Source organism: Stigmatopora argus, chromosome 6, assembly GCF_051989625.1.
Source record: "Stigmatopora argus isolate UIUO_Sarg chromosome 6, RoL_Sarg_1.0, whole genome shotgun sequence".
Taxonomy (NCBI): Eukaryota; Metazoa; Chordata; class Actinopteri; order Syngnathiformes; family Syngnathidae; genus Stigmatopora; species Stigmatopora argus.
Window position 1 is genome coordinate 8,744,612 of NC_135392.1, and position 26,457 is coordinate 8,771,068.

Below are 26,457 nucleotides of genomic sequence, written 5' to 3' on the forward strand. Positions count from 1 at the left end.
GCAAAACTGCAAATTTAACAAGTAAAAAGATGTATGCACACAATTTTCTCCAATGTTTTTTTACACATACTGTTTGTCTATGTATAGAAATGGTGAGAGAAGTGTCACAGTTTGGCATTTTCTATTGTTACTATTCTATAGGAGAGAAGAATAACACTGTTGGTGACCAAAGCTCATGTGTTTATTTTGTTGCTTAAATATTCCATTTTAGCTCAAAAATTTAAATGCACTGGAGAAAGGGCTATTGTTAAGAAAAATTACATGCATAATCGTAAGTTTGTTTATTTAATGATCATATTTTCAAATTTACATGCTTTTTTGTACAGTGCATGTCAGAACATTCTCGGTATAATGCAGTAAGTTTAATTCTTGGTTTTATGGTTACCCTACCACAAAAAAAAATCAGCTTGGAATTATATCGCTTTTGGGCCATTTCATTCACTTTTGTTTATTTGAACGTTTGTGCCCAGTCTCACGGACATAATCATTTAGAGGCACCTAGGAACTAGTAATTACATTGAGCTGCTGATTCACACAGTGACTGGTAGGTAGTAAAATTTGTGGGTTTTAGGTTGATGCTTGTCATTTGTCAATCCTTGTCTTGTGGTTTGGGTCTCATCCAAGTTTGGCAAGGGATCCTTATACAAGCAACTCTGCTAACGGGGATTAATTCAGATGGACTTGTTTTTTGGCTCGGTCAATTTGCATCCTCAGATGTTCCAAATGTAACGTTGACCCGAGTTGCTGTTTGGAAAACCTGAGGATGGAAATCGTAAATCAAAAACACTTGACCTACTTAAACCCGGTGAGTTTGTATACGTGGCATTTGTGCAGTGACATGAATAGCCTGTCCAGTAGAGCTCATCTAAAGGCACATGCTTTTGTTCATCAACATTGTTTTTGTCAAAAGCACATCATTTAAATCACGAGTATTCTTTAGGTGTAACAGAACTTTAACGTGTTAACCTGAATATTGTTTTAACCTGTTCCCCTAGGTCTGAATTTGTAATGTATTGCCTACAGTTTGACTTACTATTAGTTGTTAAAAAATCATGGTCTCATGGTCAAGACTCTGACTGGGATTTCTCATACACAGGCTAAGCAACACTATAGTTCACACTGGAGTTCAAATGTTTACCTACAGAGGCCCAAGCACAGCTGCAAGATCAACCTTCAAGGACTGGGCTGATCAGTCCTTCATATAAGATCCTCTAGTTTCCCTCCTGTGAGAGAATAATATAGTGCTTTAATGACCTTTAGCTGTACATTATTACCAAGTGTAGTGATTCATTTGCCCGACTCTGTGCAGGACACCTGTGTAATCACAATGACGTATACTGGGAATGTGAGTGTAAATGGTGGCGTATCTCTAAAATCAACTGAAATAGGCTTCACTGCACCAAAAGTGTATTTTATTTGTTTACTTAACCTTTATTTAACCAGATAGAAACCATCAAGATAAAGATCTCTTTCGCAAGGGTGACCCAGCCACATTCATGCTCCCACTCATACCTAGGGGCAACTTTAGAGTGTTCAAACAGCCTACCACGCATGTTTTTGGAAAGTGGGAAGATACTAGAGTACACAGAAAAAACACAAACAAGCCCAGGGTGAACTTGCAAACCTCTCACAGGAGGACCGACCTGGGTTCGACCCCAGGAGCCCAGAACTGTGAGGCCGACGCACTAACCACTCATCCGCCGGGCTGAGCGCATGTCATGATTTATCAGAATCAGAATGAATTTCTTGTCAATGACACAAACGTAATTTATTCAACAGCAAGTCACATGGGCATTTCAAAAGAATAAGGCAATTAAATACATTTCAATAAGGTAAGCAATCAAAATGATTCCATATATATGAAATTTATATGTGTGTGGTCATGACAACCCATTTTTGTCTGCCAGATTTTCATCATGGACAATTTAGTGGTAAGACTCTGCAATGATAGCTCCATCCTCAAACAATGGGGGTGCCTGCTCACTTCTCAACCGATTCAGTCTTGGTGGAAGCTGCCCTCACCAGACACCCCCAGCGCCGCCTTTGACTACTCGCGCTTCACAGTGTATACATCTAGCCATATCCTTTATAAAAAGCGTATAATCTGAAAACAACGCCAAAGAAAAGCCTGCTTGGAAGTGATGGTAGAGAAGGCAAAATGGCCACATATTCGGAACAAAAATCTTTTTAGTGGTACGATTAAAAAAAAGTGTTTTGGCTTCTGTCCTCTGCGACGGCAGCTCATTGTGCTGTGAAACAACACAATGCTAGTATGTCATGCTAAGGTTAGCAAGACATCATGTGCGAGGTGGAAGCGAGGAAAAATGTTAGCATTGCTATTAAATTATAGAAATGTATCATTAAGACGTTTTTCTCCATGTAAACATTTCTCCAGTCACACACTCGGTGGTGTTAGGTGATAAAACTTTAAAATGCAGGCAGGGCGACAACGGTCCCGTGGTGTAATGGTTAGCACTCTGGACTTTGAATCCAGCGATCCGAGTTCAAATCTCGGCGGGACCTCCTCCTTTTATGTCGTATGTTTACGTTTTCATATGTATTTTATTTATTTGAGAATACATTTAAGTGTCTGTCATTTATTACTTGAATGCTGTTTTTTAATTGCAGTGCTAAAAAAATGTTAGTGAAGGTCAAATTTTGTGTAGATTTAGAATTTTGTGTAAATTTTGTATGTTTTATATGTGTCAAGTGACAAGCATTATCAAATGAATTAATTTTAGAACTTGTCTACTAACAGATTTCATATACTGTGAAAAAAATCACCAAAATGAATCGGGTGTCCCTGTAATAATGAGACATACACATGAGTTTTTTTGCAGCATTTTATTTCACACAATTCTATAAAATATATTACTTCCTTGAAAAAACAACCAAACAAAAATTACATTTGTGCTTAAGTCATTCAGTTTGTAAAAAAGCAACACAAGTGGAAAAAAAGAATAAAGGTCACACTTGAAACATATATTTACATTTAATATCTTTGGTTTGAATGAGTTCATATTACCAAGGATATTGGTTGTTTTGTGAGAATAATTCATTCAAATAGTAATAACAGTTTATGTGCACTCACTCTGAATCATAGACAAAGTGAAGTAATGTCTCGGTTGAAAGTGACCTTACTCAAGTGTGACACATTTCCCCGATTGTAAAACATTCTCGGTTTATGGATTTAAACTTGAATACAATGTAGTTTTTTTCTATAATATTAGGCTATTTGTCAAGAGAACTATTATGTGCAAAATGAAACTGTTAAATCTAACCACATCAATAACTATCTGAGGTTATTAAACTATATTTGAGACAGAACACATTGTATGCACTACCATCAAAGTTGCCATATCCCACCATGATATTTATTATTTTAGCAGTGCTGTAATTACTACAGCGCTGGGATGTGCCTCAATCAGGGATACCGTTTGTGTGGCTACTTCCTGGTTTATTTTGTATTGTGCAGTGGATGATTCCGCTGATGTCATGACTCAAATACTTCAATGTTTTGGGCGTGTGTGTAATTATCCTCACCTTAAAAAAATCCAATTACTTAGAACAAAGAAAAGAAAATCCAATCCGGCAGCAAACTAACTGCGAAATTGCAGCGGAGAAATCTACTAACGATCAAGGCCACACAATCAGAAGGATCTACAGATCCTATTTGGTAGAACTTAGTTACATTACAATTTAAAATGACTGCCACAAAACAGTCATTTAAAATAAAATAGTTCATTGTTGTGCCATCCTCTGGTATAAGTACCTAAAATTCATGTGAACCTCCCACTGGTTCTCGCAGTGTTTTTAGATGTTTCATCTGCGTAGTTGTGGTCCGAGCATAACTTTATTGATGAAGTTTACAATGGACGCAGCAGGCTGCTCCGGATCCAGTTCGGCAAAAAGGTGACACACGTTTTCCGTGGCGTTGCCCGTGCGCCTGGCCACAAAACCAAACATCCTGCCGCAAAAATTTGAGAAACATTAAATCTCTGAAGGGGAGGCCCTCAGATATACACAATAGTATATGTTAATAAATTGCCATGCAACGTTGGTAGTATGGCTTGCAAAAACAGGCACTCAAGCACTTACTTGCTGGACGTGCTATCACTGTTAGTCCATCTGAAGCATCGCACACAACAAGAAACAGGGGGGAAAAAGCCCAGGAATTGATAAATGAGTCATTCAATGATGAACAATACAAAATAGAAACTCGTAAATGTTTGCATGACAAAGAAGTTTCAAGCATAGATATTTCTTTCCTCATTAGTGACAACCGTCTTATAAATTGTAAGGACATCCATACTACTTATTTTTCTTATACCTCTTTCGACAGGTCTCACCTTTGGTCTTGGGGGTCAAGACTGCTGAAAGTCACACTGCTGATAGGGTAGTGCCTACGGAAAAATAACCTGTACACAAAAAAAACAGCAACAGAAGCATTATATTTCTCTTATGTATACAATTGAGTGGGTTATCACTGGCATAACAAAATACTGTGTATATATTCAAATATACTAGAATAACAACTTCACCTTCTTTTGCTGTCTGTTAGAGTGATGCCTTGAGTGGAAACTTTAAAATGAACAATTGTTGCTGCAGGACGTGGACTCAGAGCCAATGTACATTTGGTTGCTTTTGAAACGGCTTCCGGCCCAGTTAAGGATTCGGTTTCCACTGAGTTCAGGTAGAGAACGTTGCATGCTTCAAAGAGAGAAGATTTCCTATTAAAGATGTTGTGTGAGCACGGTGAGGCTTTGTTGACCTCTGTTGGTCCAAAGAAAGAACTGCAAAAACCCTACTGCACAACTTTCAGGAAGCATCCATCCATTTTCTATATATACTATACTGCTTGTCCTCATTATGATGGCTCACAATTGGGGTTGTGTGAGATTATAGGTTCAAACTGTATATTGGTTATTGTAAAATTGAAAGATCTATTTAGAAAAATAATATATCCACACTATTCAATACCTTACAAATTTTTACCTGCTCCTTGTTTAAGGAGGTCGGCCGCTGTGCTTGTGTTTGTTACAGTCCGTATCTCCGGAAGATATCCAACCAGATCTGAAATATTGTATGCTTGTGTTATATAGTATCACCTCAAAAACATTATTTGTTTTCCACAGAATAATAGTGCAGAGGCACATTCAAAGTTGAACCCAAAATCATGAAGTAATGTAACTAGTAGACCCAAAACGAGAAATGTGCCTGAGAATTGAAATGAAAGCTTATTACTCCATCTTTAATTAGAAGGAGAAACATGATAACCACATAAGTGGGTGTGCATCTTATTCAGCAGGGTCAAAAATAGTATAGCTAAGCACTTTAAAGAAAGGCAAATTACCAGTCTAATTGTAAAATATATATTAACAATATGTAGCTGAAAGCATTTTGGCTCATGAGAACTCAGAAACTTTCTAACAAATATTGTCCTCATGTCGAATATCTAAAAATGCTCAATAGCTTTTCTTTCTTATCATTTTGTACTTTTGAGTTATTAATCTTAAAATGACTTAAACATTGCCTATATGGTTAATAAAATATTGTACTTAAGGATAGAACTCTTACCAAAGTGACTCACTAAACAACACTGCATTTAAAGAGTGTATCGATGCTAAAAATGACTTGTTTGTCAAACATGACCATCTGATTGTCTTCAACTCTAAAGGTTGCACTCAAAATATTGTAAATAAGACTATTAATGACCTCTTTCTGGGACACGAAGGGCACAAGGCAAAGAGATGGGTGTGATTGAATGTTGGTAAACCAGTGCAGATAAACTCCCTAAAAAAAGAATAAGTACAAAACATAATTTAATATGTAGGCTAAAAATATAATGCAAAAAAAGAGTATGGAAAAACTGAACTTACCAAAATATGACTCATTCTGACAGCTCTTGATCCTGACTCCCCGTGGCCCTGTCTCTATGAGGAAATGTCTCACTAGCTGTTCCAGGACATCTGCTGTGAGAAGATGAAGGATGCGCAACAGGGGGTTAGGATGAAACCATGTTTTTACCATAGACTACAGACATAGAACATTTCTCAAAACACTGACGGTGATACCTCGATTATCAGAAATGTTGGCATTAGGGGGAGGTGTGGCCACCTTGAGCGCCAGGCCGTAGGCACCTTGGAATGAATTACTGTCTCTAATGAGGAAAGTTCCTGGCTCCTGCTCCTTCAACACTGCTATGGCTGTGAAGGACACATAAAAAGTGAAATATAGTCTACATATTGTAATTCGGTTTAAATTCACCTTGGTCTCTGGAGATGCCTGGTTTGTACCAGTATTTTGAGCTATCTTGGACAAACTTAGCGTTGACCCTAATGTCCTCCCTGCTGCGACTGAACTGTCTCTGTTCTGCCGTAGTGGGCGACAACGTCACATTGTGCGTGGGTGAAGGGACTGGAGAACCTCGTAGATGAGAAGTATGGCCATTAAGGGATCCCGGCGTTGATGAAAGTCGCTTCTTCTCGGGGAGCGGTGGCTGAATGGCGGGGATTGTAATTGCCGTATAGCCGGTGTACGGGACATGGGGGACGCTTAACAGAGGGTAGTAATACGTTGCTTGGGGGAAAGTTGGTGTGTGGTAACCATCGGGCACAGGTGATGGTGGTTTGGTTTCAGTCGGGATATCTCTCTCAGGTGTTAATCGCTGACATGGTGGATCTGTGGGCAAGGGAGAAGAACTATGTCTGGGGGACTCAGTAGAAGAATTTTGTGAGGGGGTATTGTAAGGGCTTTTGCTGGTACCATGTGTTATGCTGCCCCCACTCGGGCCATCACCAGGCACTTTTGAGCCAGTGAGCTGGTCTTCCACTGAGGTGACAATAATAGTAGTGCTTTGAGACTGCGCAGCGCCATCAACATTTTCTTTGACCTTTCCTTCTTCAAGTCGTTCTCCCTCCGATGCTCGACTCTGAGCACTCGATGGTGGTGTTGGGATGGAACTTTGAGGCAGTTCGTCTGTCTCTGTAATCGTGAGTGTATTGCTTGTGTTGGTTTCCAGTGATAAGGAAGCATCTTGACTTAAACTGCAAGTATAAATAAAAGATTCAACTGCTGCATCGATTATAAAGAACTATAACCATAACAGATACATATATCCCACCAGATATCCTTCAATGTTTACAACTATGAATACAACTCTAAGTATGACATTTAGTCACACAATTTTCCCACCATAGGGATGGATTTGAAGGTAGAGATACATCTAAATATAAAGATATTATAAGATAATGGAAAGATATTACTAGATTAGATAACTTTATTTATCCCGTATTCGGGAAATTTCACTGTCACAGTAGCAAGAGGGTGAGAATACAGACACAGGAAAATACATTTTAGACATAAATAAATAGGTAATAAATACGTTAATAAATAAATACTACCTGTCTTCCGTGTGTGTGGGGCTGCTACCACCAATGACTGTATAGTCATGATCAGAATCCAGAGTCTGGGTGCTTAATCGGTCATGTTTACCCTCTGAAGCCTTGGATATATCAGCCTCTGGGCTAGGTGCGGCCTGTTTCACTTAATAAAGTAACAGAAGAAAAATCAGACAAAGGCCAGTTGTCGATTTTACAAATCCAAGTTAGACCGATCACTTCTTTACCTTTGAGGTCCTCCTGCTGCTGATCTTGGGCTTGTGGAGGGGTCTCTGGAAGTCCCCCTCTGCTAGGGGTGTGGCTACTAGCGCGTTGAGGAGAGGCTGATCCAGAGAGGTAATCAAAGGCATTCCCTCGGTTTCCGTGGATTTCAATAGGAGATGGTTGATAAGGAGAGCAGGGACAAGACTGGTGTAGTGACAGAGGGGCGTGGTATCCACTGCTGGCTTCAGCCCGCACGTCCATCCGAGGCTGAGGCCCGGGACAACTTTGGCGAGGTCCAAGGACACATCTTTGCTGCTCCGCTCCCGGTTTCAAAGCAGCAGAATGGCAGATGAGAAATGATGGGACAGTTGACTTACACTGCCAGAAGTCAGCCTCTCTTGGCACTTCCCATGGCTTTTGACTTTCCCACAATGCCTCTCCGCTTTGTTGTAATGCCACTGGTTGGCCTGGATGTGTGGAATGTAACGTTCTGACGGAGGCTGCCTGGTGTTCTCGCCTGCTGGAGCACTCTCGGCAAGGGCATCCAGGAGACTGGTCGGATGGGCCGAAGAACATCTCTCTGTACGGGTTGGAGAGGAGTGATTGGTGGGAAAGGTGCGAGGTGGAGGCTTGGCCAGCAAAATCCAGGTAATGTCTGTTAGAAGACGGGAGGGTATGACCATGCAAATGTGGATGTTCAGGAGTGGAGTAAGGGAAGCATGGCCTGTGGAGACAAGGTACGGATGGGGCTGGCTGTTCCCATGATAACTCTGATAGAGGATGGACGCTATTACGATGACAGTGTTCCATATGCATCAGATGGGGAGGCGGGGACACGGATTTGGAGGGTATGGCTGGCAGAGTTTGACTCCTGGGGTGCTTTTTCATACTGCCGCAACATCCACTACAGTGACAATTAGAGATGCAGGGCTCTTGCTCCCATTGACGCACCGCGACTCCATACTTTATACCCGCTTGGCCACAACATGAGTGTTCACGTCGTAATCCTCCCATTGCATCTCCGAAAACCTCGGGCTCTCTGTCCTTTTCTTTTGCTTGTATGTGCTCTTTTATTTCACTTCCTCTTCTTTCCATTAGACTTTCAGTAGTCTCCCTTTGAGGATGAGCAGGGCAGGGTGAGTAGTTCTCCGTCTGATCAGAGATACAACTGGAATTGCCAGTTAGAGTCTGTGACTGGTGGGCAATCGGTGGCCTCACGGTAGGGCTGCTGGTGAGACACCCAATGGGTGAAGAAGTTAAGCCGGGTCCTCGTCGTTTTCTCACCTGTGCGTAAAGACTGCCATCAAGAGGGCCTTTTGTATGGGCAATATCTGTTGGAAACAAGAAGTTAACATTTATGGGTCGCTGTTGTACACTTTGCTTTGGTAATATGATGTCAATGAATCGGCATGGAGTTACAAGTTACAACCATCTTACACTCTGGGCTGTCTTGATGGTGCAGGTTTAAGTTCTCATAAGAATCCCATCTAACCACTGGATCTGAAATGTCATAGTTTGCTTTGATGGAAGTATCTGTCTTCTGTTTTTCTTGAAAAGCAGATGAGAAAGTATAGTCAGTAAGACAAAGTGCATAAAACATACCTCAAGAAACTGAAAATATATTCACCATTTATTTTTTCCGGCCTGCTAGAAAAGTTAAACTCCACTGCAGCATCATGAGGGAACCTGTCATCTATAAAAAGATGCACCCTCTATTAACATGGTTGTAAATTTAGACCGCTGAAAACATCACAAATGATCAAAACAGAAAAGTTATTATATTACTCTCTTATAAAGCAATATGCACAGTTTAATGAAAAAAATGTATACTTTATACATTGCAAAGAGACATTATATTCAACCATGTAAAGAACATCAGAATACAATGTGATGTCTGTTCACGAAAACATACGACCCAAAAAAGCACCACAGAAGCCTGTAATGCGTAAGACTATATTTTTCATGCCTATGTCCCAAAAGAATAAAAATATTTTGGCGACACTTTACTTGAATGCTTGTCCTAACACTGTCTTTAGACTTAAAAACATGAATATGAATGCAGGCTTAAAACATGTCATTAAGTGTCCTAACCCAAGGACAATTTTGCATCCAAAGTGACATAATTTTCTGAATGACACTTAATGACATTTGCATTCATTCATTCAAGCAATCATTCCCACTCAGCACAAGTGGCATATCATGATTATGAATTTCCTATGATGGTGTTATGATAAACATTTAAATAGTGATGTTTTAAAAAAAATTACATTACATTTCAATGGATTTGATTAAAGTAAAGGAAGGCTATTCCAATATTTACCACACTGCAATTATAGTCTAAGTTGTGGTCATATGGCTTTAAGTATCGTAGGGTTCATCCTTTACTTCCATTTTTTTTACCTGTGCAGGCTACATCCAGGTCTTTCTTCCCAAACCACAACTGGGTACCATGAATAGTGCACGTGTGAAACTGGATCCTGAATACTACCTCTCTCTCTGCGGCTTGGCTCCGTCGGTGATAGCACTTAACCTGATATGAAAGAAAGAACCTCATTTTAAGGAATTATTCAACGCTATCATCTTTTCTCTCTAATGAAGCATATTGCTTGTGGACCACCTGACTATCACACCTACAGGAAATTAAAATATGAGACTGCAAATATGTATACAGAGTAGAAGGTTGCAATGGATGTCCTATACATTACATAAAATAAATGTGCTTCTCACCATAATGTCCCCCTTTAACAATAACGCTTCTTCCATCAACACGCACAGCTTCCTGGACCTAGAGGTGTGTGCGTCACTGGAAACACAGGCAAGTACCAATAAGTACTTGATTTCAAAGATACACTAACCCAGTCAAAACATGTCCATTAAGTAAACCAAAGGTAAACAATGTGAACTTTAACATTAGCAAGTAGGGCAGCCGCCATCTAAACAGACCGGGGCCAGTAAAGGAAACCTCTGTGCGATACAGAACTTGAAGTGAATGAAGAACATAGTGGAGCAACGAGATGACTTACTAGACACAGGAGGTGTAGATCAACTGTAGGGATTGGTAGATTTTCAGAAATGGAAAGTAACCTGGAGAAAGAACAACATTTACATATACTTTCCTTTGTTTGTGTTTCAAAAATCCACGTTGAAGAAAAACAAGCTATTATTGTACCATTTTGTTGACATGAAACCAACCTCCTGTTTGAAAACTGGGCATTGATGGTATAATAATCTGATGCAGGAACAGAGGACTGCTATTCATTTTAATAGAACCTGATAGCAGACCACCAAAGTAGTGAATATACCTAAAAAGGACGGATAAGGAGAAACTGATGACAAAAAGGGTAAATAATGAATTGAGTTGACTTGTAGCCGTACGTATACATTTTTCTGGCAGGTTTACTTGCACAATCAATCTAACATAAGAACTCCCACAAATAAGTAATTCACATCTTCCAATGAGTTAATTGAAATAATTGCATTTCAGCTGTATGTGCGTTCACATCTTTGGAATTGAACTGCATGAGAAAATGTCAATAATACATTAACATCAGTTTCCTGCATTTGTGCATGCTTGCGTATGTGTGTGAGAGAGACCTGTTTTGAGATGGCTGAAGAGAAGAAGAAACTTTATCCTCGCAAAACCTTCTCATGGCCAGGGTGGTGAGCGCCTGGTCTGCACTATAGAGGCACAAACATTTTGAATCAATTCAATAGGCAAAACTCCGACTGACTAATGTCATCACCCTGTATGAAAGATTAGCGCCACAGTTACTTAAAACTGGGCGGCAATTCTAGAACAGCAATGCAACTGGGAAGGGAAGTCAGAAACTCAACTATTTGCATACAAACGGTAAAAAAAAAAATCTGTCGCAAGGCCCCTTTTAAACAAAAGTTTCCCTTATTACAACGATAATTGGGAGGAGCTTGTTCTCTCAAAAAAGCTTGTTTCATTCATAATAAACCAAAATAATTACCCTGCTGATATCTTGCTGTAGTGCATATAGGCTGCTACAATGACCCCCGTCTTCCCTTTGTTTCCCTGTCAGAGCAAATGAGAACACAAGTATGAGATGGTCGGAATTTATTCACTGTGCGCAGTGTTCAAGTGGCACATACCTTACAGTGAAGAACCGCTACATTGTTAGGATCAGCATTAAGCCATGTCTCCATGGCCTTACATATAGTGCAGATTTTGTCTAAAGGTGGAGCGTGGAGATCAGGCCAGCCGAAGTCCTGAACCTGCAGCACCAGAGGTGCGGAATGTTAAAATATGATGTGGCTTTTGAATGACGGATGCTTTCAAATAGTACCTTTGGGATGAGTCTTGTGATGTCATGTCGCTTCTCTGATAAGTTTAAAAGCTACGGGAAATAAACATAATGCCATTGACATGGTTTTGGAATTCATCACAAATGCAGGTATGAGTGTGTGCATGAATGGTTATTTTTCTCGATTCAGTACTCCTTATAGTTAGCTGGGATAGCCTCCTTCACCCCTGCAACTCTCATGATGATATGTGGTATAGAGAATAGATGAATGAATGAAATTAAGATATAACATCTGTGCAATGCGTGTGTTTTTGTGACTCACCAGGAACTTGTCTTGGTGCTTGGATTTAAGCATAGTCGCCATCTCCTGTAGCTCCTCGTGGTATCGCAATTCCTCAAGTTCTGACATGAAGAAGACCGAAATGATCCTCTCCGTGATATAGGTGAGGTCAATGTCATAGTGACGCCCCATCACCTTCTTCATTACTTGCTCCTCACTTTTACTTCTACACAATGAAATGATGTCTTTATTTTTGGACAAAAGGTACTTTCGCATGTCTCATTGGGGCGTACGTTACCTCAGCATGGAGGTTCTTTTCTTCAGTGATGAAGATTTATTGGAATTGTACTGTAAACCATACATACATTTGACTTGGTGAGTGCACTGTCATATGGAAATGAAAATGCATCTTGAAACATACCTGATCTTGTGTTGAGGCACAGGTGGAAGACACCTGGAAGAGATAAACACAATGTTGCCAATCCTAGAAACAAATTAGCATATACAAAAAAAACCACTCTTGGTGCTCCATACACACAGCACCAACTCATTATATGAGATAATGAAGGAACACATGCCAAGTCACGAATCTCGTTAATGCTTGTGGCACAGATAAGGGGACAGTCAGATGGACGGACGAGGGGACTGGATAGAAACAGTCATCCTAAATCTCCTTCTGTCATGTCCTGCAAATGCTTTGAAGGGAGGCTGCCCACATACGTTGGTCAGTTCGCATTCTGTGCATTATATAAATCATATACATCCATGTATAGTGTACACATATGGACAAACAGACACTAAGACAAAGCCCTGAAGTCAAAGACCTTTATAAAACATTTAGAAACAGTTTGAATATTTTGATGTGTATACATCTGCTGTAACGTCCATAAATGGATTTAAACAAGATAGCTTCAAGGTCTCAACATTTGTGTTGAAGGGGCACACTGTGTTTTCTGTTCTGGTCATTTTGAGTACTTGAATCGATAATTCTCACAATCCTAAATGCCAAAATGTCTGACAACAAATACTTTTGAACACTATTTAATCTCTAATATATTCACAATTAATTACAGTAACCGTGCACTAATAGCACTATGGGCAAGACATGTAATTCTTCTGTTAATGTGTTATTGCATTAAAAAAATCATTAAAATATTGAACTCTCTCTACCAGCAATCAACAAACCACACAATCTAGCACTTCCAGCCATGAGCCACGGGCTGACAAAGAAACATTCAGTCTATTGACTCCCACTGTAAACCTTTTCAGGCAACACCTTGTCAACTTTTCACCTTTGAACTCTTGAACAGGAATGATTGGCATTCAAGCAGCACTTTCATATGGATGGCCAGCAAGAGGATGACAGGTGTCAAGCAACAAGTTAACAAGTCAAATGCCTCTACAAATGAATCCCGCCTCCTATAAACCAAATATATATGGAAGCGTTTGTCCAACAATAAACATCATTTGCATCAGTTGTGATATACACAACAGTGCTGGGGTCTTGTGGCACCACACACAATCATTAAAAGTCAAATAATATTTTTCACAAGATTTCATGTTTCCTATTAGGTGTTGACATGAACCCAACAGACAAAGGACATTTATGTGATTGTTTTAAATACAGTAAAATAAGCATGTATCAGAAATCATCTTTGATTTTTACCCGATTTGTAATTAAACTAGCGATGGAGTGATTATTACGTCCGACTCAAAATTGCCCCTTGAGTATGAATGTGTGTGAATTATTGTCCGTCTCGTCGTGCCCTGTGATTGGCTTAATTCACATTTTCTAATACTGCATATTTCAACCTTGTCCTTATACATGTTCTCTGATATTTTTAGAGAATTCACCACAACTCCTGAATATTTCCTGGCATAAAACCCACAGTGCGAAATGAGAGGACCTGTAAATGTTGCTGCTGGGGCAGAACCTCTTTCCTCAACATGTTTAATGACCGTTGTTAAAAGGATGAAGGGTTTTTGGCTTCAGGAAAAAAACAGTAGGAGACAGGCCCGACACGTGTTTGACCATGCACCAAAAATACAAACACCCAGAGTGTCTTAACATACAGTATGTAGTACATGGGCAAGTAAGAGACCCACAAAAGTCAACAGGAAACAATTTAAAACAGGATGTATGTATACAGGTCAACAGTAGTAGAGCGATACACAGACGTGTGTTTGGTAGCAATGTCAGCTGCAGGCTTTTGGTCAAAGTGTGTGCTGGAGCCACTGGGGGGCTGGGCCATCTGGTTTAGCTTGTCTTGTTCATCAGTGGGCTTTATTGTGGCGCCAATGACAGCGTGCCGTCACAGCCTCAGGGACCAACTAGGTGCCCACCGACTGTTCGCCTCTGTTTGCTTCTATTATCAACATATACATGTTGGTTTGCCTACATTTGATATACGATGTAAACAAATGCAGAAAGAAGGTCGCATGCCTAATTTTTTTATTTTTTTGGGAGCATTCAGACCTCATCATACAAAATACTTCATAAAAACGTGTTGATAACTATAGAAGACAACATTTTTATTAGCGTGAATTTGAGTGCGAATGTAAATGGATGGTTAATTATTCCATTTGTTCATGGACACTTTTTGTGCAGGGACTGGAGACAGCCAACTTCTAAGGAAAGTGCATCAAAATAGGGGATTAAAAATGAGCACTTTTTTACTGGCATCATCCTTTGTGGTCCTAATAATTTACCTTTCAAGACAAAAGTTGAATAAAACTGAGTAACTCCTGGTTTAGACAAAAAACAGTATACAGCCATGATATCGTAAAAAGCCACTGATGTAAAAGTCTGCGTGAGACTGGCATCGGCGTGCCATCCGGGACGGGTGAAAACTGGCATCAGATGTAGGGAAAAGTGACTAAGCCTTCTCATTTAAAAGTGCAGTGGCAGAAATAAGTGTTAACAGTTTATTCCATATTACAGCATGTCTCAATAAATCTACTAAACACAAACCACTGCATAAGAAAGACACCTTGAGGTCATTTTGTAGAGCGAGAAGTAGTAAACTCTTCCAAATATTTTTTGGACTGCTTTTTTTGTCTTTGCACTACATATAGTCCCCCCTTTCCTCGCTCTCTTCCTCTCTACTTTCACATAAACCCTCACCTCGGGACAGAATGCCACAAGACTCTGGGCTTTCCCTTATAAGTCACAACACAACTAGGGACAGAGAGTACAGCATGAAAAGTATCACGGTGTGAAATCATACTGTGAATATTTTGTAAAAAAAAATAACATCAACGATGCAAGAAGAAAAAAAGTCATCGGGGGCACATGAGGGAAAGCAAAGAGAGAACGATGCAGACAGTGAGCTTGTCATGTGGAGGGGATAGACATGTTAACAGCTGAAAATGCCTTCTGACTTGAGCCCAACGCTATTTTGATCGGCATCCTAAATATAGGCCACATGTCCCTAGAGAACAAAAAAGGTTAATTTGAGATATTTTATGATGATTAAAAACACGGACAATTGAAAATATTGTCAAGATTGTTAAACTTTTCAGAATGTAAAAGACTAAATCTGTATACTAACTTTGATGTACTCTAACATTTAACATTGTACTTATTGCAGTATTTAAGTATTTATTATTTGTTTTATTTATGATTCAATTAATGATAAATTTAAATCTGACAAGTACAATTTTTTTTTTCATATTCATTTATTGGTTACCACATAATATGAGCAATACATCATTGCAAACTACAGCTATGATTTTGTCAACACGGTTTAGTTAACACCTCTCTAATGACACTACTTTAATGGCTATCATTATATTGTGCAAATGTTTATCCTGTTCTCGCATATTTTATATAGTACTTATTTTCATCAAAAGCAGAAGTGATCAAATAAATCCCAACCTGTAAAATCCATCAGGAATTATTATTCTTGACATAACGTTGTGGCACAACTTCCATATCAAACAAACCTATCAGCCCAGTTATTGCTTCATAAGTAATACGAGGAAATTAAACAGGAGGCGTTTGGAGCCAGTGTCATTGCAGACATGATATGTGTTAAATTAAACCGAGCCAAGCATTATAATAATTTGCCTGTCACAACTATAAATAGTTGCGGTGAGAGGCGATATGTCAACATCTTAATCTGGGAACACAGATGTTCATCAACAAAATCCATTGCTGACCTAGTTGGTACCTAATTTCTGTACATTTTCATTGATCTGCTTTTATTACCTGCAGAGAAATACTAAGGGCAATTCAACTATAAAAAGCAAAACACCTGTCAAGACGCCCTACAAACAAGGAATGCACTACTCTTGTTCACAACATCTGGATATCTTTATGTCACCATCGACACTATGTCCATTCATTCATTCATTTGCATTTCAGTTGCTGCGGAGGAACATATTTTGAAAACATCAGTCCGACGCTACACACTAGCATCCATCATATTTCTGCTAGAACGACGATTAAAACCAGGGGGGTGGGTTTTGTCTTTCCTAGATGCCTTTGGGTCATCCGGCTATTAGGCATGCAAGTACTGTCGGTAATGCTGAAAGGGTTTTACTCTGCAGCGGATCACTCAAATCATATTCACCCATTTTCTGTGCCACCACTGCAATATATCACAATTGACAAAAAGGCTGGTACAGATTGGTTTGCTGGTCAGTCAAATGCATATAGATAATTATTTACACTGACCCTGAGAGGGTATGGAAACCACACAAGTGAAATTACCACAACGTCATAAAGTCACTCAACTTTCTAATATTAATAGTTTAAAGCTGCATTTTTTTCAGGTCACAGCAAGCATCTATTTTTTAAATATATCTGCAGAAAACAAATTCCTCTTGTGGGACAAAGTAAAAGCACTCAAGCAATTGAATACCATGTCATCATGGAATTACAGTACATAATGCATCAACAGAACACATACAGTGAAAAGGCTTCAAAGTTTGCCTTTCCATACAACACATGCTACACAGTAAATTTAACATGAGGAGAAAAAAAAGTTGCTAAATAAACTGTTCAATGACTAGTGTGGAATGTGTGTGTGTTTGTGTTTTTAATTTTTTTTTTTTACCTCTCAACAAGCAGCTTCAGTGTTTGCCTCCCTCTCTCAGCGGATCAGTCGGTACACTGGCATACGCAGCCTCCCACCCTCCGTATCCCTGTCATACACAAACTCATTGCACACTCTCGCTCGCTCGCTCGCTCTGTCTCACATGACACCACGCACAAGCACACTCATCCACAGTGCTAGCAGCACTCACCACATAGCTTTCCTTTTCCCCGCCCGCCCGCCCGCCCTGCTTATGGCACACTCATGGTAAAACATGTTTACATTGTGCAAGGAGTTATTCCTGCCTGTGCACTAACAAACATCAATACACCTCATGCTCGCAGTGAACAGTTTATCCAATGACCTTTTAAGGTGAAAGAGCAAGATAATGTCTTCAAGGCAGAACAGGAAAAAAAACTCTTAAGGATAGCTTAAATCATAAAAACATGGATGGCCAATTAATGACACAAATGACACGCTAAACCTCTCCCCCTCACACAAACACATACACACGATTATTCACTATGCAACCAGCTGCCACTCACCTATTTGTGTCCCCAACACCAATCACTCTGTGGCCAGCATCTATGGAACTATTTTCTATCTCTACTCACACTATTCTTCCATCACCATTGATCATGATTCGATGTGATGATGACCAGTGACCCCTCTGACCTTGTGAACTTCTAGCAGCAGCTACCCGCTGCATTTGTATTGGTCTATCTCTGTGGTAACCGAGTATGACAAAAACAATAATCCTCTTTTAGGGTTTGGCTGCTAAGGCACAACAGCTGGTCGTGTCCAGTGGCACACTATTAGGTCATTTTGTGTGTGATTGGTAATCGTGCAGGGATTTGAGGTGACCACAGATAAGCAAGGGTACTATGTGGGTAATGTAGTAGATTTGGGATCACCATTTGTTTCAATTCCAACAGTCCTGGCATCTGTGCTGTAGGACTCAAGTTACTTCACACCTGACTCACCTAGTCATACTTTTGTGGACTAAAATTGCCCGATTAAACGGAGACGGGATCTACTCGTCTTGCTCAATGCTGAATCGTAATGCATAATCATTAAAGACCCCATCAGCCAAACTTTGTCCATTCAGTGTATACATCTTTTAATGTCTGTTCAATAATGTAATGTCATTACATGGGTTGACCACAATTTGGAGAAGCTGAGAACTGACAAGATCACAATGCTAAAAAGACACAAGGTATGAAATTGAAGAAAAAGTTGTGGTTTATATTCTTTCATTGTATATCTTAGAAAAAAAGGAAATAAAACGAGCTACTGTGAAGTGGCGTGGACATAACCACTGTAGGTTACCACAATGAATTACTCATAGTGGCCTGGCTGTTTCCTGTTTAAGAGCGGGGGTGGCCTTTCCTACGCAAACATCTAGGTCAGTGCACTTGCCTTGTCCACATCTACCAATAACCCAAGATTGTCCTTTAGGGTCAAATGAAAGCACAAGACAATACATGGCTTACCTTGTCTTCACACCCCTCGTGAACTGCCACCTTGCACTCTGCAAACAATAATTAGAGCTGAAAGAAGCATTCAAGGACCAGGTGAACATATCGAGCCATCATGTACATCTTGAGGATTCAGCTCACCCTTGCAGAAAGAAGCAGTGCTTTCTAAGGTCTGCTCGCACACGTCACACACGTGTTCCCTCTTGGAGCTCTTCTCTGTGAAGACATGGCCCGCTGCTTTGTATCGCTGCAAACAAACCGCAAGGTCCATAATTATTACATTCACCTCTTCACCAGACACCAAACTAACTTCACATCAGGGTCTTCATCATTACCATATCATATTATTGTATATTTTGTGCCCAACCACAAACAACGAGGTGTAAAATTTAAGGAAGAGGCGGTTCGTCCTTGGCAGCTGAAGCTATAATGACACAAACGTATGAGACGGGCACAGTATAAATTAAGTGTGGATATTTAGAGGTTGTTTACTTTGCTCATTTTCTGTAGCCATAAAAAAGACTATAGATTCCCTTTCCCTATATATGTTAATATTTTATGGGAACTGCCCTCTGAAAACAATGTGAGCTTATAAAAGTAAAGGATATACACGTTATATTAGTTCAAACTGTTTATTATCTGGAACAAAAGGAAAAGCATTACATTTATAAAAGTGGTAAATCAGTCAAATGCTTCAGTGGCCAATCATATTTACAACTTTTTGTTCAATGCTTTTATAAAGGGTGTCAATTATTCATGTTTTTTTGCTATTCATGGTCAGTGACTACCATGCATGAGTAGTGGGGGTCTTCTGTTATAACCATCCGTGGCTCTAGCATACATGGTATAAATTTCGCTTCCAACTGGAAATGTATACTGACTCTCCTTCAGTTAGGTTTAGAATGTTGCTTAACATGCAACTCGCTGTATTTTAGTGGGGATATTAATTAAATGATATTTCTTGGCCATTTCCAATGCTTGGATTCCCACACAGGAGGAGTATTTAACTGCAAACTCTATTTCACAAGCAACTTGTGATTATTCTAACAGAGCACAGTTTCAATCCTACCCACTTGAATTGTGGGTTCGTTCATTGCGATGCATTATAAAGGAGCACTTTCTCTAATGTGTTGCGAATGGACTATAAATCCTTTATGAATAGATATGCATAATTCATGAAATACCAATTTATACCTTGAGCCTTTTTTTGGGGTTACATAATGTGACCTGCACAGTACTATGATTTATTTCCCTTCTCGGTAATGTGCATGTGTTTTTAATCTAATTGGACGAAGGTGCTGCGTTTATTAGGCGGAAATAATTAAAGTATCTCATAAGTTGTAGATTGTAAACATATTTGTACTAGTTTTTTGTAATGACTAGTAATAGTCAATTCTTTATAGCAGCACATGACATCTTTTAAAAATGTGTTCTTGGCTGCTTATTAAAAAGTGTTCAGGTTTGCATGCTAGATGTGAACAGCTGGTTCTTGTTATTCACTATAAAAAGCAGACTTTTTCTTGCATAAATTCAAAATAACAGCAAAAACAAAAAAATATCACGGCACATTTGTATTTGAATAGATTGTCCTAACTAACTACATTTGTTTTTTGCAAAATTCAACTAGTGTTCTTTATATTTGATTTTTTTTAAACATAGAGTACATGGAAATGCAATAAATATTGATACAAGTTTCCCTTAAAAAACGAAATGGAAACAGGAAACCATTTTGTGAGAGCTCTTCGAGGGCCAGTACCAACCATCCAACCAACATTGTGGGTACAAAAACTACATATTTATGCCCTAGATATGTGTCTCTAGGTTCCTGCACAATATCCTTGTTTTGTATTATATGTACAAGGGTATCTGCCTTTTGTGTAAAGTACAATTGCCCTACAATTACAGGAGGAGAAACCATCCAACTTATTCAAATGTATTTTAATAATATAAGTTAAGGTTAAAGTAAACAAAGTAAAATCAATGTTAAGTATGAATAACAAGAATATGCATTGAATTGAGAAAAAGAATGGCTATATAACCTTATGTCCAACAGTCCTATTCATTACAAGGACTAACATCTGAAATGCAGCATTCAGATTTGCATTACCTAAATTACAGAGAATTGGTTGAGAATTCCCAGTAAGACAAAGGCACCATCTACTGGTCAAATTGTCACAAAAACAATGCAAAGCATGAATAATAATGATTTTTTAAAAAGGCAAATATGTAATGTTTTCCCTATCTCTTATGAAAACATGTTTAATCTAAAAGAAAAAGTGAAATATTAGGATCTCTTCCCACATAGCGGCCTTTTGAATAGAACCATAACTACGACGTGGCCCGGGACAAAAATGAGTTTGAAACCCCTGCTAATAAATAGTAAGTACAGTGTTGCTTTATAACCCTGCACTAAAATAAAGTAACTTATAAGCATTCGAGTTAAGTAAGTAAGAGAGTAAATTATACTGTCTCTCCATGTTATGATGAAAAAGGTTCAAGAGTAAAGCTGTATAGATCTGTTTCCCATTTTGGTGAATTCATGCTTTTTGTGTAGCAGTGAAAAGAAACTAAGGGTCATTGCATCTCCAGAGTATCCCATGACTATCAGCAGCAGTACTATTAAATTGACGTGGCAAAAGCCCACACCCATTTGGATGTTTACAGCCAAAGTCTGCGTCATTCTCCAAGCATGTGAGACCACTGAAGACAAACTTCCGCATTACTTATCTAATGCTTGACCGATACATTCCATGCTATGTTATTTATTGTGTATATGTATATGCTATGGACGCCTGTCCATTTAAGTACTGTTATTATCAGCCAAAACATTTAATGCTTCCAAAATATTAGATGTTCTCGGAGGCTATCTAAGGTGTGAGATTGTGGATATATAGTTTTTTTTTCATTAAAAAAAGCAAAGATTTAGTATTTTCACAGTATCTAAGGAGTGCAGTAAATTCTGAAAATAGCCCTCAATTGTCACTTAACTTAATGGTTTTGGACCAAAATATACATGCTTGATTTGTTTGACCCAGAGTATAGTACATCTAAACTGTTTAGATTGTCTTCTACAAACAAGAAACCTGCAGGATTGCCTGAAGATGTGAGTTGTGCTAAAACAGTTATTTCCCTTAAATCAGGGCTTTGTCAGTATTTATTATCTATTGTATTAGGTCTACAATGTCTTTTCTTGTGTCTGTGGTTTCACCTATACTTGCTACTGCAAATAAGTGAATTTCCCAAGTACGGGATGAATAATGTTCAAACTAATCTAAGCTTTTTTTAATACAGCGCATTTATAACTGCTCCTATCGTTAAAAAATATTATATAACTTTTGCCTTTAATTCCTTTATTGGTTATATTGTTATTTATTGGTTGTATTTCCTGTTGCTATTGGTCCTGATTTAAACAATGTAATTATTTTAATGTGATTTGCATTTTATTTGCTTTTTATTTCTATTGCTTGATTTTGTCTTGCTGATATTGATGTAATAGAAAGCACTTTTAATTACCTTGTGTTGATTTGTGCCATATATTTGACTCGTCTTGCCCGTAACTGCTGTTTGAAATAAAAATGTCAGACTCATGTTTTTAGAGGAATCATTTTGGATATTTTAATTTTATAAACAGTTTTACTCCTGACAGACCTAAGGACTGAATTTCAATGTTGTCAAGTGGAACTGACATTGGGGAACATTGGAATTTTGAAAATCTACCAGACAGTGTTAGTTCCATTAGTTTTTATAGTTAGTATCCATCACTATAGTCCACTTTTCAGTAATAGGTCAACAATAACTTAAATTTTTTTAAAAAGTGGATAATTATGGCGTTAATTTGAGAAAATGAAATGTAAGCTCCCACCACCATTGTGAAGATAAGCGGTTTGGAAAATGAAGGAATGTATTAAATGTAAGCTCCCTTAAGACATCGGCACAATTGCTGTGCATGGGGAAACCCTCAAAAGTCTATTTATCTAAGAATAATTGTCTCTCGCACTACAGCTTGAGGCCTAAAAATACACCGCTACATCCCACATTGTAAATGAATACCAAAGTACAGTGACACACCCACCTGAGGCTAAATGTATTGGCCTATATGGGTTTCTTTATGGGACACTCTACAAGTGGTGACATACCACCGTCTCAGATACACAGAGGAACACACACTCACAGGATAGAAGAGACGGGAGCAGGTGGCAAGCCAGGAGTATGATCCGGTTCAGGGTGGGTATTTATAACAGCAAGAGTAAGGGTAGTCACCTCCAAATCGCCACAACATTTTTGAAAATAGGTGTGGGAATACGTTTGTGAGGGTGAGTGAGTGAGTGAGTAAGACAGATAGAGAGCGAAAGACAGAAAGAAGGGGAGAGAGAGAGAGAAGCAACGTGGGAAGAAATATGGACTGTCAATTGTATGGAATTACAGACTGCTGAGTCCACCCATTCTACAGAGACCATGTTATCATAATTTGGCAGCCTCAAACACACAGACACGTGCACCTAAATTCTCTCTCACATCCGCACAAATGTAGTTGTAAGGAATTTGACGCTAAATATGATCGTGGCAATGTTTTTTTTCTTAGGCTGAAGTCCAGGAATCCATCATAGACCAGGCACATCCATCCTAATATGTGCATAAAAGGTAATATGGTGCTATAATAGGAACATTTCACCACAAAAAGAACTTGTGATGTTTTATCGCATTACAATGGTGTATTGTGCGAAAACGCTGACCCCGCCTACAAAACTGACTGAGACAATTCCATGACATAGTTCATAAACCTTCCATGTTAGTTTATGGGTGTATTTGGGTGTCATTCCAAAGTAAAGCCACTAGACAGACAGACGACAGGTCGAACCCTGGATAGTAACCTACACCACTATTTCCTTTTTACCCATGACCCCACGGGACATGATTAATAGCCACTGGAGTGCCTTTTTTTCGCCCACTGCTGACCATTTTCACTAAATGTCCACTACTAGTGTTCATAGGCACCAGGCCAATTCCATTTACCATGGGTCACTCACTCAAACCAACTTCATTTATCACAGTTCATTTCAAAATAGTCTATAAGTCTCGAGCCGTCTTTAAGACAAGTAATGTATGGCAATGCATGGCTCGCGAGCCATATATGGCTCTTTTAAGGAATGCATCTGGCTGCACACAGCATCTTAAGTGCAGAAAAAGCTAGCTGCTGGCAACAGAACACAGTATGTGTGTTTACAACTTTAATTCAGTGATGAGACAAGTTAGATAAAACACCCACTACTCAAATACTAATCTTTTACCAACAATGTCTTTAGTAAGGAAAAAATAGCAGTATAATATTGTACTTTATCCAAAGTGATATTAAACATACCTTAAGATTAAAGAATGTGAGAAACATTGTCCTGATCCTTCGAGAGTTAGTGTAATGGGACACAATATTCAAAAGGTTTGGGAAAAGCCTGGATAAGTGTTACATCGACTGGGACATTTCCAAGTACTTGAACAGCATGATTCCTTGAATCTGAGACTAAACAGGTGTTTTTGCATGTTTCTTTTAAGGAATACAACTGCTTTTTTTCTTACTCACCTCAGCGAGAAGCAGAATCTCAGGGAGTACCTCAGGATCCATCTTTAAAACCATACTTTTGGGCTCATCTTGGTGCTCCTTGGTGCTTCCGATGCCGAGGCTGTGAATGCAGCCCATGCTTGCAGCCTTTTGTGGCCCCGGTCAATAATTTTGTTGAATGCTGAATTTGTGCTACCTGGAGAGAACCTCCGGAAGCTTCATCTCCAAGTCCACTTCCCCAACATAATCCAACCTTCCAATGACTCTTACTCCTCAATAAGTTGACTTCTTGCTTCACCTCTTACTACTGGTGTCAACTCCTACTCTTTCACCCCTACTCCTCTGACACTCATCCCATTCCTCTCGCAGTTCAACTTTTCTCACTCTCGAAGCATGCGGGCGTCCACTCAGCACCTCCCTTCTCCCATTCCACTTGGCAGCACCTTCCTCTGTTTCTGAAAAGCCTCAAACAAGAAGTGTTCTGCCACACTCACGCAGAGACCCTCCTGCTCCATCCAGCTCCTCTTGCTGTCTGCATTGGGGGAAAGGGGGCAGCTGTTTATGGCCCCTTCCTCTTCTCCCATTGGCTTTATTTCAAGACTTCTCGCAGTCAGAACTGCTTTTAAAGCCGACCGCTGCATCAAGACAAACGCAAAACAACTAAATAGGGCTTTTTTAGGCCTCCTCATTTCACAAAGAGTGCTTGACTTTATTTCACTAAAGACCTGTTGAGCTGTATGAAAGATTAAAACCTTAGGAAAGATAAAGGAAGAATAATGTCCATGTTTTGAGGGTGATGTGTATTGTGGTCTTTGACAGTCACAAGGAACTGCATTGCAAAGTACAAATATTTTAATTTAATTATTTAATTTAATTAAAAACTTAGAATCATGTAGAAGTTGTAAAAAAAATTGGGGCTCAAGATTCAAATACTTTGAAAAGAAGACCAAACTAAAACTTAAAATACTATTAAGGATATACACATTTTAAAAATCCTTATATTCATTGTCTGGTCACAGTATAAATGTAAATTTCCACAATAACACCCCATTTGATTCCAGGGGGCGGGGGAAAAAACAACTAAATTTATCACTATTCATCTATATAATCAATGTCATGGTCTTTGTGTCAATTGGCATTTAGTAAATGTGTTTGAATTTTAGAGTACCCTAATACTGTAGCATCTTTGACAGGAAGGCGCAGAAATAGACTCAACTATTCTTGAGTTCTCTCCACTCAGATGAAAACAATGATTTTCTGTGTGCTTAAATCTCAAAACAACTCCCTCTCTATCTAACATGCACTGAACTGTAATTCCTTGGACAAAACTACTCTTTTAGCAGGCAGTTGGGAGAGGAAAATTATAAACAAGAACGTCTTTCTTCCAACAAGTTTTGACTGCTTGAGGCGGGCTTTGGCGTTAAAGGGAGGGCTAAATTGTGGATGCAAAATAAATTAGAAGGGGCACATTGAATATTTAGTTTGGGTCAAACTTATATTGCATCTAGGAACACAAAAAGAGTCAGTGAATGACAACAGCACCAGTTCGGCTGTAACGTATGACGAGAAAAGACCCTCGGGTCTACGTGTGTAGGTGTGTGTGAAGCAACTGTTGACTCACATGGTGACACAGGTGGAGGCTGGTGCCAAAAGGTCTCTTGAAGGTTCTCCAAATTTTCCAGATCTTCATTCCAAAGTAGAATTTTGTTCTTCCTTAAGTATGCTCGAGACGTGTTGCCAAAATATGAATGAAGGATGGAGCCAAAAAGACAAGTAGAAAAAAAACAACTGTTAGTCACATTAAAAATACAAATAGGTAACGTGATGAGGCAAAAAAAAAATGTTGGTAACTCACCTGCCCAGTGCGCCCAAAAAACAACTAGGTGCAAAACATCTATCAGTATGCTAAAACTGAAATATTGCATGTACTGTATATATCTGTACCCTATCATACATATATAGCAGTCTACCGTGGTACTACTACGATTACTCTGGCATTGAGTGTACATAGACGTAATGAAAACAGGTTAATTACCAAATCGCCTGCAGAAATGAAGGGAATCCCATTTGAGCGGTAAATCTGCAGAACATTGCAGCTGACCTTGCAGTGTGTGGGTGGGGGGGGTCAGCGCAGCAGGGTCCCTGCCAGCTGCCACCAAGAGTCTAGGTTGCAGGAGGGCACTGGCTGAAAAAACATTGTTAAAATGTCTCCAGCAGACCTCACTACCCATCAA

At 39.2% G+C, this 26,457-nt stretch overlaps 1 protein-coding gene and 1 non-coding gene across 5 annotated transcripts; one reads left to right on the forward strand and one right to left on the reverse strand.

Annotated features, from left to right (window-relative positions):
- The first annotated feature begins 2,451 nt into the window (after nucleotides 1-2,451).
- On the forward strand, nucleotides 2,452-2,523 carry trnaq-uug (transfer RNA glutamine (anticodon UUG)). Its single transcript has one exon. It is a non-coding gene; the product is annotated as a tRNA-Gln (tRNA).
- Nucleotides 2,524-3,653: 1,130 nt separating this feature from the next.
- LOC144076045 (tensin-2-like) lies at nucleotides 3,654-24,575 on the reverse strand. 4 transcript variants are annotated; one of them, XM_077603581.1, is made up of 28 exons: nucleotides 24,245-24,575; nucleotides 18,811-18,916; nucleotides 18,685-18,722; nucleotides 12,574-12,606; nucleotides 12,451-12,500; nucleotides 12,195-12,378; nucleotides 11,915-11,965; nucleotides 11,721-11,843; nucleotides 11,579-11,643; nucleotides 11,199-11,282; nucleotides 10,797-10,906; nucleotides 10,628-10,688; nucleotides 10,332-10,407; nucleotides 10,005-10,134; nucleotides 9,232-9,297; nucleotides 9,042-9,152; nucleotides 7,628-8,935; nucleotides 7,404-7,545; nucleotides 6,766-7,046; nucleotides 6,268-6,681; nucleotides 6,075-6,206; nucleotides 5,880-5,972; nucleotides 5,716-5,793; nucleotides 4,996-5,073; nucleotides 4,542-4,710; nucleotides 4,350-4,418; nucleotides 4,099-4,128; nucleotides 3,654-3,967 (listed from the first exon to the last, which is right to left on the reverse strand). In XM_077603581.1, exons 1-28 carry the CDS (start codon nucleotides 24,359-24,361, stop codon nucleotides 3,823-3,825), a joined length of 4,344 nt encoding a protein of 1,447 aa, XP_077459707.1. In that variant the 5' UTR covers nucleotides 24,362-24,575; the 3' UTR covers nucleotides 3,654-3,822. The 4 variants fall into 4 exon arrangements, with proteins under 4 accessions (XP_077459707.1, XP_077459706.1, XP_077459705.1 ...); XM_077603580.1 differs by having other exon boundaries at nucleotides 5,880-5,969; nucleotides 6,268-7,046; XM_077603579.1 differs by having other exon boundaries at nucleotides 6,268-7,046; nucleotides 24,245-24,574.
- Nucleotides 24,576-26,457: the final 1,882 nt, after the last annotated feature.